General features: G+C 53.2%; 6 protein-coding genes across 6 annotated transcripts; 3 read left to right on the forward strand and 3 right to left on the reverse strand.

Annotated features, from left to right (window-relative positions):
- Positions 1-1,593: 1,593 nt before the first annotated feature.
- Positions 1,594-2,579, forward strand: J4E82_006619 (uncharacterized protein; the record flags this gene model as incomplete). Its single annotated transcript, XM_051732875.1, has 3 exons — positions 1,594-2,061; positions 2,115-2,193; positions 2,326-2,579. 3 exons carry the CDS (start codon positions 1,594-1,596, stop codon positions 2,577-2,579), a joined length of 801 nt encoding a protein of 266 aa, XP_051587454.1.
- Positions 2,580-3,198: 619 nt separating this feature from the next.
- On the reverse strand, positions 3,199-4,184 carry J4E82_006620 (uncharacterized protein; the record flags this gene model as incomplete). Its single annotated transcript, XM_051732876.1, has 2 exons — positions 3,199-3,616; positions 3,667-4,184. The coding sequence occupies 2 exons, from the start codon at positions 4,182-4,184 to the stop codon at positions 3,199-3,201; spliced, it is 936 nt and encodes a 311-aa protein (XP_051587455.1).
- An 831-nt stretch (positions 4,185-5,015) lies between these two features.
- J4E82_006621 (uncharacterized protein) lies at positions 5,016-6,011 on the forward strand (the record flags this gene model as incomplete). Its single annotated transcript, XM_051732877.1, has 2 exons — positions 5,016-5,492; positions 5,541-6,011. 2 exons carry the CDS (start codon positions 5,016-5,018, stop codon positions 6,009-6,011), a joined length of 948 nt encoding a protein of 315 aa, XP_051587456.1.
- A 260-nt stretch (positions 6,012-6,271) lies between these two features.
- J4E82_006622 (uncharacterized protein) lies at positions 6,272-7,171 on the reverse strand (the record flags this gene model as incomplete). The annotated part of the gene is made up of 4 exons (XM_051732878.1): positions 6,272-6,486; positions 6,594-6,671; positions 6,731-6,805; positions 6,916-7,171. The coding sequence occupies 4 exons, from the start codon at positions 7,169-7,171 to the stop codon at positions 6,272-6,274; spliced, it is 624 nt and encodes a 207-aa protein (XP_051587457.1).
- A 1,147-nt stretch (positions 7,172-8,318) lies between these two features.
- Positions 8,319-10,026, reverse strand: J4E82_006623 (uncharacterized protein; the record flags this gene model as incomplete). The annotated part of the gene is made up of 4 exons (XM_051732879.1): positions 8,319-8,434; positions 8,485-8,623; positions 8,672-9,919; positions 10,015-10,026. 4 exons carry the CDS (start codon positions 10,024-10,026, stop codon positions 8,319-8,321), a joined length of 1,515 nt encoding a protein of 504 aa, XP_051587458.1.
- An 892-nt stretch (positions 10,027-10,918) lies between these two features.
- J4E82_006624 (uncharacterized protein) lies at positions 10,919-12,096 on the forward strand (the record flags this gene model as incomplete). Its single annotated transcript, XM_051732880.1, has 2 exons — positions 10,919-11,873; positions 11,927-12,096. 2 exons carry the CDS (start codon positions 10,919-10,921, stop codon positions 12,094-12,096), a joined length of 1,125 nt encoding a protein of 374 aa, XP_051587459.1.
- Positions 12,097-12,786: the final 690 nt, after the last annotated feature.

Consider the following 12,786-nt stretch of genomic DNA (forward strand, 5'->3'; position numbering starts at 1 on the left):
GTGGATCTGCCGACACAGCAATAAACTGTGCAAACGTCTCACGGATCGACTTCCACAGGACAGATGCTGACCCGTAGGGAAGCGGCGCGGCAGAAGAGACGGCTCCTGAAAGTCTTGTGCAATGTGCGCGCGGGGTCAAGATGGAGCTGTAATCTCCATGCTTCCATATAACTCTGCCTCAGTTAGATGCGCAACCCTGTCTTTTCTCGATTCACCCGCTTCTGTCAATTTCCTCTGATTCCCGCTCCCCATCCGTCATTTCTTCTCACACCCGTCTTTGCCGTGTCATACAGTCTTGTCAATCGGGGCTCGTGGAAACCGTGCCTCAGAATGCCTCAGTAAAACACAGAATAAATCTTCTGCTACACCCGCCTCAGGAACGCATGTTTGGTCTATTTGCGTCAAGTAAGCGCGACGGCGAGAGTTTTGTGTGGAATGTTTGTTTCCTTAGGGCGCGGCTACCGGAAAAGGTGCAACATGCAAGCGCCATGTCATTGTATGGGGTAAATTTGGATCTGTACCAAGGCTGTTAGACCCGACTAGCGCTGCAGTAGTCAAAGCTTGGTACGTTGGCGGCAAAAGCAACATCTGCGACATTCGAGACCCTTGCCTCAGAACATGTGCATCAACAAGCGACTATACGACAGAAACACTTGAACTGCCTGCAGCTTCGGTTGGCCTGGAAGTATGACTCTGAAATTCCGACCTCGTCGACGCACTGCACCTCGGCGTTGGCGCATACCGAAAACTGAGTTGGCTGGGGCCAAGTCTTACAAACTCCACACCAGGGCTCAGCCCTGGCCTCAGGAACAAGGCCCGCCCCCACAATGATTGGCCGGCAAAGCGCCCATGCGTCTTGGTGTTTCGAAACGGCGAAGCGGGCGTGCGTCCTCTAGTGCATTTACGGCAAACAACACATGGTTTCAAGCAATAACGCACACTGCCTCTGTTCCCAGCGGCCAATCAGCCGGGCATGAATCGGCTGAAGAGGGTTTGTAGTGGGTTACAATGGAAGTGACGGCGCGCAGGGTGGATCTTCTTCTGGTAGTCGTCTTCGGGAAGGCGCGTTGATGAATTTGTGACGGCTTTCGATGTGTGACGCCCCAACCACCGGTGCCTGACTGCGCCTCTACCCAGCAGGCAGGAAAATTATATAGTGTTTGCCAGCCGCCGCATGTCCTGAGGAATCATCCCTTTGCAAGCTATCCCTTCACTGGTTTTTCCTACCGTTCATCGTTTGCATACAACAGTTCTCTCTCCACTTTGCTTGTCAGCATTCGCTATAATATTCGGTATGTAGTCCCTCGACCCGTTTGCGCTTTCTTTCCCATCACTGCCCGTGCAACCGTGTTTGCATCTGGAAGTTTCCGTTCGTTTGCCTTTGTCACAAGGTTCACATCGCGCTTTCCCCTCTTCCACCTCAATTGCGCCGCTCCTCATATAAACACACTTGGCACGCCCACTTCATCTCTGCAAAACACTCACTTCTCTACTTTACTTGTCCACCCCGCTCTCACACCGTCACTCGCTAAACAATCCTCACAGTCGAATCTCAACCCCATTCTTTACACAAGGACAACCTCCATAATCAAAATGCTTGTCTCAGTCATCTCCGTCTTGGCCGCGGCCTCCGCTGTCGCCGCTCAGTCCTCGACTGTCATTCCCGCTCCCGTAGTGACCGGTAACCCTATCGGCGCCAAGTACGTTGGTACTCTTCCTCCCAAGGAGGGCAGCACCCTCACTGGTTCTATCGAGGCCACTACTGGCGCCGATGGCAAGGGCGTCAAGTTCTCCGTTTCGTTCGCTGGCCTCCCCGAGACTGGCGGTCCCTTCATGTACCACCTTCACGCCAAGCCGGTTCCCGCTGATGGAAACTGCACTGGCACTGGCGCTCACTTGGACCCGTACATGCGCGGCGAGGTTCCCGGTTGCGATGCCAGCAAGCCCGAGACATGCCAAACTGGTGACTTGAGCGGAAAGTACGGAAATGCTACTGAGCAGACTTTCTCGGCCGAGTACACTGACTTGTACTCTGCTACTCTGCCTTCAGACCCTGCCTTCGTACGTCTTGATCATACAATGTAACAGAAGAGCAACATGCTAATATATCCCAGTTTGGCGCCTTGTCCTTCGTCGTTCATCTCAGCAACAAGACTCGTATCGGCTGTGCCAACTTCACCATGATCGACGCTGGTACTAATGGCTACGGCGCTCCCCCGGCGTCTTCCTATGCGCCCGAATCTTCAGGCTACGGCGCCGCTCCTTCATCCACAGGCTACGGCGCCGCTCCTTCATCCGCAGGCTACGCCGCTTCTTCATCCACAGGCTACGCCGCTCCCCCACTGTCTACTGGCTACCCTATGATGCCCCCCACCAACACCTCTTCTGGCTTCGCTCAGTCCTCAGGCATGCCCCTCTACAACGCCACCACTATCGCTGCCTCACCAACTGCTGGTCTGCCCATCACTCCCAGCGCAGCATCCTCATCAGCCCCAGCTGAGTTCACCGCCGGCGCCGCTAAGATTGCCGGTGGCGCTGGTGCTCTGCTCGCCGCAGCTGCCGCCGCACTTGTCTTGTAGATGAGCAATGTTGATGCTTAGACGGGAAAGAAAGCTGGACAGCAGGTGCATTATGGCGTTTTCTTTTGTTTTTTTTCATGATTGTCATTTGATACCAGGTGGGTCGCAAGACCGACTCATCGCTTTCTTCGTCAGAGACACGGGAGGGTTAATATTTGGGAACCTTTCGCATGTGTATAGGGTCATATTCACGGGGTCGCTTCTTCGATAATGTAGTTTGATAATGGTATAGATGTGGAAATGTCACAGTTTTGCAAGATTCTTTCTGCTTGCCTTGTTACCTTTGACAAGTCTTCAGGTATAGTGCATCTAGGTACACACACTCCAGCTGTTTGACTTGCTACACAAAGCGACGAGCGGATACTGGCCCGTACAACATCACCTGTCATGATCAGAGTGATAGTTGATGAGGTTGGTGGACTTTTCAGTCGCAGCCGAATGCCATTATACTCATATTGATGAGGGTATCTTTCCCAGCTCAAGTGCCTTAGCTACCTATAGCTGTATACGTAATAAAATGAAGAAATATATCGTTTTCTGGGCAACGATCCTTTGCTCCACATCCTACTCCTGCCCGAAGCGGTGGCGGAATGTATGCGCGACTGGAAGTAACAAATAGTTAGGCTTTGGCTTTGGCCGCCGTCGCTGGAGCCTCATCGTCACTGTCTGGTGTATCGGAACGGCCAGACTTCTTGAACTTGGGCTTGTCTTCTGCGAGCGAAAGTTGGAGACCACGGTGGTTATATCTCCTGCCCTGGAAGCCGGCAACGAAATTCTCAGCAGGCTCGAACTCGCGGAAGCGGACTGTGACGACGCCCTCGGGCTCCCTGTCGTATAGAGTGCAGTTGGTGACCTCACCGTACTGCTCCGCTGCCTCGCGCATGTCCTCCTTGATCTCCAGATATGCGCCCGCGTCCTCTTCGAGCTGCTCCAAATCAAAGATGTTCCTGATGATGACGACTTTAGCCCATTTGTTCTTTTTGGGCGCCAAGGTCTCGGCGACGTAATCTTCGTTGTCGGACCACTCGTTGAGCTTCCTGTGGATTTGTCAGTGACGATACAGAAGTCTGCAGACTTGCGAACTTACTGGTTTAGCTCAGCGCGATTGCGCTCAGACGCTTTCCTATCCTTGCGCGTAAGCTTGGATGCGATCTTCTCGCCGTCTCTCTCTTTCTTGTGCTCAATCTTAGCTGCCTCGACGTGGATGTTGCCGTTGGAGTTATCGCCTGGGCGGAGAGGGAAGTCGTCCATCAGCCTGATCGCATTGGCAATAGCCTCTTTCTTGAAGTATACAACCATGGCAGTACCATTGAAGACGCCGTCGGTTTCGTACATGTAGATGCGCGGCTCGCCGTTGGCGCCCTTGTCAATGATGCCGTACCTCGAGCACTCGTCCTCGAGCTCCTTCTTCGTGGTATCAAGAGGCAGGTTGGAGATCCAAATAGCCTTGTTCTCCATAACCTTGGGCTTCTTGTTGGCCTCGGGCTCCTTCACGTTCTTGCGCTTCTTGGTGTTTTCGGTCGCGGAGGGATCTGTAGCAGATGGAGTGTCCGAAGCAGACGGACGGCCCCCTGCCTGGTCCATGAAGTCGTCGAGCTCGCCCATTGTATACTAGAGGATCGCTACCGGAAGCTTTGCAAGCGCCAGGGTGGAGTTTTTCGGCCTCGTCAAGACGTACAGAGACGGGTGTAGACGTCGGCGTATCGTGTGATGTATGCTTGTTGACGTGAAGCTTGAGATGTCGGCGGCAGAAAAGTTGGGCGGTGAGGTGTGCTGCGGGACAAATGCAGAAGGCGCTACGGCGGCGATGATGTTCCGGTGCCGGTGCCAGCGACAACAAGGGCGGTTGCCTGGAGAGCGTTCAGGGCTCTGCGAGTGATGACAGGCGCTGTTGCTGTTGAAGACGCCATGTTTCGTTAGTCTTTCTGAAGGGCAAGCCCTCTAATGCCGCCATGCTCTTTCGGAGGGCGCGGATGAACCTACACAGCGCTGGGCGAGATGTATAGGGCCTCTGTGTCGAGAGAAGTGTCGTTACGGCCGTTGTGGCAGATTGAGCGTCGTGATGGAGGAGACGGATGACGATGGCGGAGGATCGATAGAGGCGCGGAGTGGTGCATGCAGGACGCCGGCAAATTCCCGCCTAGCGCGTTCAGGGTAGCTGCTCAAGCTTCGATGTTCAGGTCCGTCAGCCCCGCATGTGACGACTCAGGGATCAAGCAAAACGCCCATCCGAAGCATGCAGTGTAGGACACACGAGACACTCCCTACACAAGAGGAAACTTTCTCGGTCAGATCACTGCGCCCCACAGATGAGTATATATAGGCGGAGAATGTAGCCCTGCGACTCCAGTAATCCTCTCCATCCTTACTCTTGCTACTGCGGCGCATAGCGAAACTGATACCATGTCTCTAGTCGACATCTTAACCAGACCCAATATGCGGGATCCTATTCCTCCACCTTCACTGCTCGTGCAGGCTAGCAAGTCATTCGCCGACAAGCTGAGCCTGACAACACTTCCGTACCATGTCCACGAGATCCTCCTCGGCTTCTTGGGTTACCATTTCATCCTCCATGTCCTTTCCCCGACCATTTCGCAGCTTGTCTGTCCCAAGGTATACAATGGCTTCAACAAGCGCACGCGACTCAACTGGGACATCCACTGGGTCTCCATGATCCAGGCTGTCTTCATATGCGCCGCTGCGCTGTGGGTCATTTTCAAGGATGAACAGAGACACGAGATGGACTGGAGGGGTAGACTCTGGGGTTATACGCCAGCTAGCGGCATGGTTCAGGGATTCGCTGCTGGATACTTCCTGTGGGACCTTCAGATCTCTGCCCAGTACATCCACATTGCTGGAGTAAGCTCGTTGATCCACGCCATCGGCGCTTTGGCAGTCACCTGTATTGGTTTCGTAAGTTGTGCGCTTACAAATGTGTCACACATGCTGACTACCTTCCAGAAACCCTTCGGAAACTACTACGGTCTCTCCTTCGTCCTCTACGAACTCTCTACTCCTTTCCTCAACATCCACTGGTTTTGCGACAAGCTCAACATGACAGGCTCAAAGCTCCAGCTCTACAACGGCATCGCTCTGCTTGTCATGTTCTTCTGCTGTCGCATCGTGTGGGGATCGTATCAATCTATCATGATCTACTCGGACATCTACAAGGCGCTCACAATGCCTAAATCAGAGCTTATGAGCTCTCTGCTCGAGGCCCAGAAGAGCGACGGAGCCGCAAACAGCAGTATGGGTCTCGAGGGGCCTGGAGGTCTGGCCGTAGGCGAGCTACCCATGTGGCTGGTTTGCGTTTACTTGGTTGGTAACACAGCTTTGAGTATGCTCAACTTTTACTGGTTTTCGCAGATGATAAAGGCTGTTCAAAAGAGATTCGTGCCTGCGGACGAAAAGAAGGTAAAGAAGAGCCAGTAAGCTCTTGTGTTGCCAAGGAATGAGATACGAGTTCAGGATATGCGAATGTTTTTGGTGGGCACTACCTAATGTTGCTGATTGACGGAACGGACGGCTACAAAGTGATGATACCCAGCGTCCTTGATAATTGTTGTGTTTATTAAAGTCGATAATACTGAATATCAACCATGTACTGTAACGTAGCGCCCAGTGACCTTTGTGACCTGAATGAATCGAATAGGGCCCAAATCCGCAGAAAACAACAGCTTGACCCGTCCCTCTCATAACTTCGCACTCGTACCACTCATCTTCTCTACCTCCTCTCTTAGAACCCTCCGCATTTCGCCTGCCATCTTGGCGCCCTCTTCGTCATCCAAATCATCTCTTTGACCCCGCCCAAACATTGTCCAGCTCTTGTTTTTGATCTCTGGCATTGTCTCTGGACGCGGTATGATGTGGAAATGCACATGTGGTACCACTTGTGCGGCACGCGCTCCTACGACCGTGTTAGACGATGAAGAGACGGCCAATGTGTAACGTAGTCCCAGTACGTGTATCTCCGGAAGGAATGTAAAAGCGAGACAGAGGTGGAAAGCGACTTACCGTTATTCTGCACAATGTTGTAATCTGTTACACCTGTAACCTTGGCCACTGTCCTTGCTAACACTGGTAGCCAGAAGCCTAGTCACTCAATGAGTATACTGATCTTGTCACATAGTAATGCCCATTAGGCAACTTACCAATCTCTCTACTCTCCACGGGTTCCATGTCTGCAACTTTGACTTTGTGCTGTCGAGTAGTGACTAGTAGATGTCCTGGTACATGTCAGCTATTGTCCGCCAACTCATAAAATCCTCAAATCTCTATGTTTCCATCACATATAGTTTCCATGCGAAGAGTATAACGACATGAACATGAAACTTACCGCCAGTCATGGGTAAGATGTCAAGAAAAGCAACAACATCCTTGCTCCTCAGGACAACAAAACTACTCGGATTGGTCTTCTCCGGGTCGCTTTCGTCGTCTTTAGGTACACAGTCTAGGTAGGACTCGTGGCTTTTACTTCTACTTGTCCATAGTGTAGGACTATTTGACGAAGAGGGAGCTGAAAATGGAAAAGCGGCTGCAATGTTGCAAAACGGACAAGTTTCGGGTGGATAGTGGAGGTCCGTTTCTTGCATGATTGGTCGTTGACGGCGATGTTGCTGTTATTCGATGATGATTGCTGTGATGTATGTAAACACGCAGGTGTGACACAGATGCCCGGGTGCGTGTGCGTCCGATGAGTACTGAGTCGCGAACCACGATACTCCTGCTCAATCTAATTCGGCTTGGAGAATGAGATGAAAACTGCGATCAAGGTTTCCCCGTATTGATGATTGATCGACAGCCGGAGCTGTGGTCGCTGTGCATTCAGCACTTGATTCGAGCTCCGAATCCAAGTTAGCGTCGATACTGACGTGAGGAGCCGAGGTACGTTGATCGCAAGGAACGCGACATGCGGCTAAGCACGTCGCACATCGGCATCGCGATCGTGAAGCGAGAGCGTGGCGTGTTGGCGACAGGACGCGCACGCGAAAACCAGGAAAGGTGGCGTTTTTTTGAAAGACACGGTGGTGACGTATCGTGTGGTTTTCGGGATCCAGACGCGCACGCGATGCGTCTCGTGTCTGGTGTGGGCCTGACGCGAGATGGCTGGGAGGATGGCTAGCTATGCCATCATCGTGTATAGTCACGTCAGGCCAAAGGGATTCGCTCATTGATGTTTGGTTGAAGTTCTGGATGACATTTATGGAATTTCTGCTTCATTTGACGCGAAACAGTGCGCTTTCAGACTACTCATACACTGAGAGCTATCTCACATCTGCTACCCCAATGACCATATTCCCACGCGACACCACATGCAGATCCACAAAGGAATAGCCTCTCCCATATCACACCATTCATGGTATATCGATCGCTAATGCTATGAGCGAGTATCCAGAGCCGCTACAAGGAGAAATGAAGTTAAGAGTGATGTGAAAAAGCAAGCACCCTTGATTTGCGCCTCCGTGCATGGGGGATGAACGCCTGCGACTCCATGTTCCAAAACAAGACAAGAAACCATAAAAGAAGTGTGCAACCAACTTGCATCCCATGTATTAACGCCGACCGGAAGATGGTATTAGCCAAGATGTAAACATGAAGGGTTGGCTTGGATGCAATCGTAAATTTTTGCTCCCGGTCGGAACCGAACTTCGTCAACCGCTGCTATTGAAGCATGGCGGTAATGAACAGCTTTGCGACTCCTAAGCCAAAGACCGGGAGTGCCTAAAGAACACCAACGTCTTAGCGCTGGCTCTTGGTCTTGGAAGGAACAACGGCAGCCTCTTCTTCTTCTTCTTGAAGCGGGTTACCGTAAGCCGCAACGTAGTCCTTAGCCCACTTGCGAAGAACAATTGATGCTGGTGGATGTTAGTTGGGTTTCCAGAGAACAGAGTGTGGTGTGACATACCCTTCAAGAACTTCTTGCTAGCATACTTCTTAAAGAAAGCCTCGTGCACGACGGGTCCAGAGAGGTAGTCGATCATGAGCTGCAGGACAGGCTGGATCTCCTCCTCAGAGTAGCCGGCGTAGTGTGTGAGGGTGTTATCCTGTGGATGTTAGTGGGAGATTGCAGTATAGAAGGTATGATCACTTACCCAAGGGCCACGCTCGAGGACGAGACGAGCAAGGTACATAGCAGCGGCAGCAACCTGGCTTGGGGGGTGGGCGAGGAAACGATGGTCCAGGCAGCCAATCTCGAGGAGGTACTTGCCCAGTGTGCGGGTCTGGATGTCGTAGTTGTCGGCCTTTGATATCCGGCGAAGGAAGTTCATGGGGTTCGGGTAGCTCAAGTCGTAGTTGAGAGCAGCAAGGACAAAGCGCTCCGCGCTCAGAATTTCCTCTTCGGTGAAGCCATCGTCGGCGACATGGCGGAAGTTCTGAACGTGGGGCGAGAGGACCTCTTCGTACTTGGAGGCAATGAACATGGCGGTGACACCAACCAACTGGAGACGGTCCAGCTGGACGATCTTGGCGGAGAGGAAGCGGTCGATGATGTTGACAGCGAGGAAGAGGGTCTCGGGAAGTAGGCGGAAACGGGTGTGAACTTCGAGTAACCAGTCGACGAGAATACCTCGCATCTTCCACTCCAGCTCAGTCTGGCTTTCCATGTAGTCTGGGTTGGCCATGGTAGCAATCTCCAGCTCCTTCAAGTACTCGAAGATCTCAACAACATACTCGGAGACCATCAATGGGTCATCGACATCCTCCTTGTCTAGATCTGGGCCATCGTAGAAGACCTCTGTGATGGGTGCCTCGACCTCCTTCTTTGTGCCGTTAACTGGCTTGGTGTCCTCAGTGACGTTCTCCTCAGGCTTGACGTTCTCAGCCTCTTCCTCCTCTTCTTCATCGACCTCCTCAATGTCTTCCTCTTTCTCTTCCTTGACGGGCTTGGTGACTTGGACGCGCTTCTTGGCTGGCTGACCGGCGATACCGTTGCCGCTAGCTTGGCGCTTCTTCAGGTCGGATGAGTTAAGGTTCTTGTCCTTCTGTTCGAGGATAGAACGCGTCGAGTTGGCCCGCGATGGCTTCTTGATGCCAGTGGGCTGTGCTGCTTTCGAGACTGCGCCCTTGGGGGCCAGTACCTTCTTTCCGTCCTTTGCGCCAGCACCGACGGCATCAGTCTTGGTCACATTGCTGACGTCACCGAGAGCAGCACGCTTCCTTGTGGCAGCGCCGTTGGCGCCTAGGGTAGCAGTTGATTTCTTCGTCTGGAGAGCCTTCTTGGGGACGTCGGCAGCAGACTCATTCGCGCCGAGGTTCGCGGCCTTTGCACGCGTCAAGCGTGTCGTGGCGGCGTTCTCATCGTTCTCGTTAGTGACGGCGCGCTGCCTGAGAGTTCGAGCCTATTACACGCGTTAGTTTGATGCATGGTGCCAGACGTGTTGCTATGCTGGATCGAAAAGATGGGACGATAGCAGGTGAAAGGGCGACAACGTACAGCGGGAGGCATTGCAAGCAATATTATATATGCTGATCAAGGCTAGAGAGGTATCCAGGTGCTCGAGTATATCTGAAGTGTGTAATGGCGTATGTAGGACTTGTTTTGATACACTGTTTTGAGGTGTCAGCAGAGCTCGATGAAGCTTGAAAAAGCGCGTGTGCAGGCTGACAACACGGGAGCATCAAGAGCCGCAGTGTGCATGTGCAGTCCGACAGGCAAAACCACGGTCGATGCTCGCGAATGCTGGCTGCTCTGCCACGCTCTCTGGGATGCGGCAGCGACGGTGACGTGACGGGCGAGATGGAGACGAACCCTTGGAGCGCGAGATGCGTGGTAATTGAGTGGACGGGGTAGAGGTCCAGCTACAATTGTACACAGGAAGTGGTGGATGGGGGGATGGGCGAAGGAAAGGTGGGCACCAAGGTGTGTTGTGGGAAGTAGGAAGGGTATGTTGTGTGTTTTGAGCGAGGGCAGGCTAGCTTGGCTTCCACGTCCCACGCGCCAAAATCGCATTCGAGGCTGGCAGAGCGTGACAGTGCACGCCCCACAGGCGCGTAGATGGACTTACCAGAGATGACGCCAGGTCCCAACGCGTAAATCTGTCCGTGCAGTAAGATGAGTCGAGTCGCTGGCAAAAAGCAGATGTTAAAGATGGGGTTTTGGAAGGTGCAGCGCAAGGGAGAGCGGTGGTCGAGATGCCGTGTTGTGATGGGCGAGGGAAGCAGACACACGTTGTTGCTGGGACATCGCGCCTTGCTTGAGAGACCCACCCCGGGCCGGCCTAGCCAATTGCGGCGGGTTTGAGAATTATTCGTGACATGTTCAGCAGCTGCACGCCATCCAGCAGGCGTCCATTGCAACAGCGTGAAGCATCTAGTGTCCCCAGCTGCATCAGACGAGAATGCTGCAGCCGCGGATATGTCATTTCCAGCCCTCGCGACTGGGCCGGGCGCTGCTGTCTGCCCGCACCTACGCACAAGTCCAGGCCATCGACGTTAAACCACCCCCATCGATACAGCCTACCGTGGCTGCCGACGCCGGTGAACTGAAACAGGAAGGAACACGAAAGGAGCGATTTATTCCTCTACGCACATACAAGCCCCGCACACCTGGTCTGCGACACCTTAAACGACCTGTCAACGACCATTTATGGAAGGGACGACCGCACCTCAAGCTCACCATCGCCCGCAAGGGACAGCATCTGGGAGGAAGGAACAACACAGGACGAGTCACAGTCAGGCATAGAGGTGGCGGCCACAAGAGAAGGATACGCATTGTCGACTACAAGCGCTATCTGCCCGGCAAGCATGTGGTGGAAAGAATAGAGTACGACCCCAACCGGAGCTCACACCTGGCCCTCATTACCCGCGTGGCAACCGGAGAGAAGTCGTACATCATCGCTGCAGATGGCATGCGGGCGGGAGATGAGGTCGAGAGCTACAGGAGCGGTATTCCTAAAGAGCTGATTGCCAGTATGGGTGGCGGCATCGATCCCGGTATGCTGGCCGCGAAGACGGCGGCGAGAGGAAACTGTCTTCCCATTCACATGGTGCCCCTTGGTTCTCAGGTCTACAATGTAGGCACCAAGACACAAGGTGGGGGTGTTTTCTGCCGCAGTGCAGGTACATACGCCATCATCGTGAACAAAGAGGAAGTCGAAAAGGGCAACAGCACAGAGATCAAGCATGTTATCATCCGATTGATGAGCGGCGAAATCCGCAAAGTCAGTGGGGATGCGTGCTGTACTATTGGCGTTGCTAGCAACCCTCAATCACATTTCACATCGCTCGGCAAAGCCGGTCGTTCACGGTGGTTAGGAAAGCGACCGGAGGTCCGCGGTCTTGCAATGAACGCAGGTCAGTCCTTGGATCAGTCTGGCTTTGACGTGAAGTCCACTAACACACCGCAGCTGATCATCCTCACGGTGGTGGTCGTGGTAAATCCAAGGGTAACGTGCATCCTGTCAGTCCATGGGGCACTCCAGCAAAGGGAGGTTACAAGACCAGACACAAGAGAAACAAGCACACCTTCCTTGTCCAAGATCGACCACGCAACCAAGGAAAGCGGAGGTCAAAGTAGGGTAGCAGCCGGTGTACTATACGCTCAGGTCCGAGCTGTACTATATCTTGTAGTGGCCCATCGCATGCCGACTACCAATACATCAGTACTCACCCAGCTGGGCCCTCGAAGCATTTGCGGTGAATGTCAACACAAGTCTATTTAGTGACATGGGTTGTGTGCTGTGTAGCCTCCCCAGCGAGTCCAGCTTATCCACCGACCCCAGTCCTTTCACCGAATACCCCATCATGCGCATTACACCACCAAACACGTATCTCCTGCTCAGACAGTTTGACATGTTCTCGAACTTTGTGCTCTCATGCAAATCTAAGGTCATTGGCTTGGCAGCGTACATCGGTGGTTCTCTCGGTCGCATCTATCCCTGCCCCTGTACAGTCAGCATGTTTAGTCAGCGACCAAGCTCGGTGGTCGGGGCTTTCCATGTTGCGGCTCTATGCAATCTCGCGACCACCTCTTCCCAGCCCGCATAGATCACTTGGCCTGGGCGAACCAGATCTACTGGTACAGCTTCACTGAGATGGAAGTTGAGGAGAAGGCGCCATCACGTATTAAGTTTGGCTATTCGTATCTTGAAGTTACTGCTCGTCTAACGTGCATCCCTTCGTAGCGCAAATCCTGGTGTGCCGCAACCTGCCAATCAGCTCGCGAGAATGACGGACTTCATCGCAGTTCTCGCGAGCTGATTGGCAG

This window comes from Alternaria postmessia (assembly GCF_024291825.1).
Source record: "Alternaria postmessia strain BMP 2775 chromosome Unknown scaffold_39, whole genome shotgun sequence".
NCBI classification, from domain to species: Eukaryota; Fungi; Ascomycota; class Dothideomycetes; order Pleosporales; family Pleosporaceae; genus Alternaria; species Alternaria postmessia.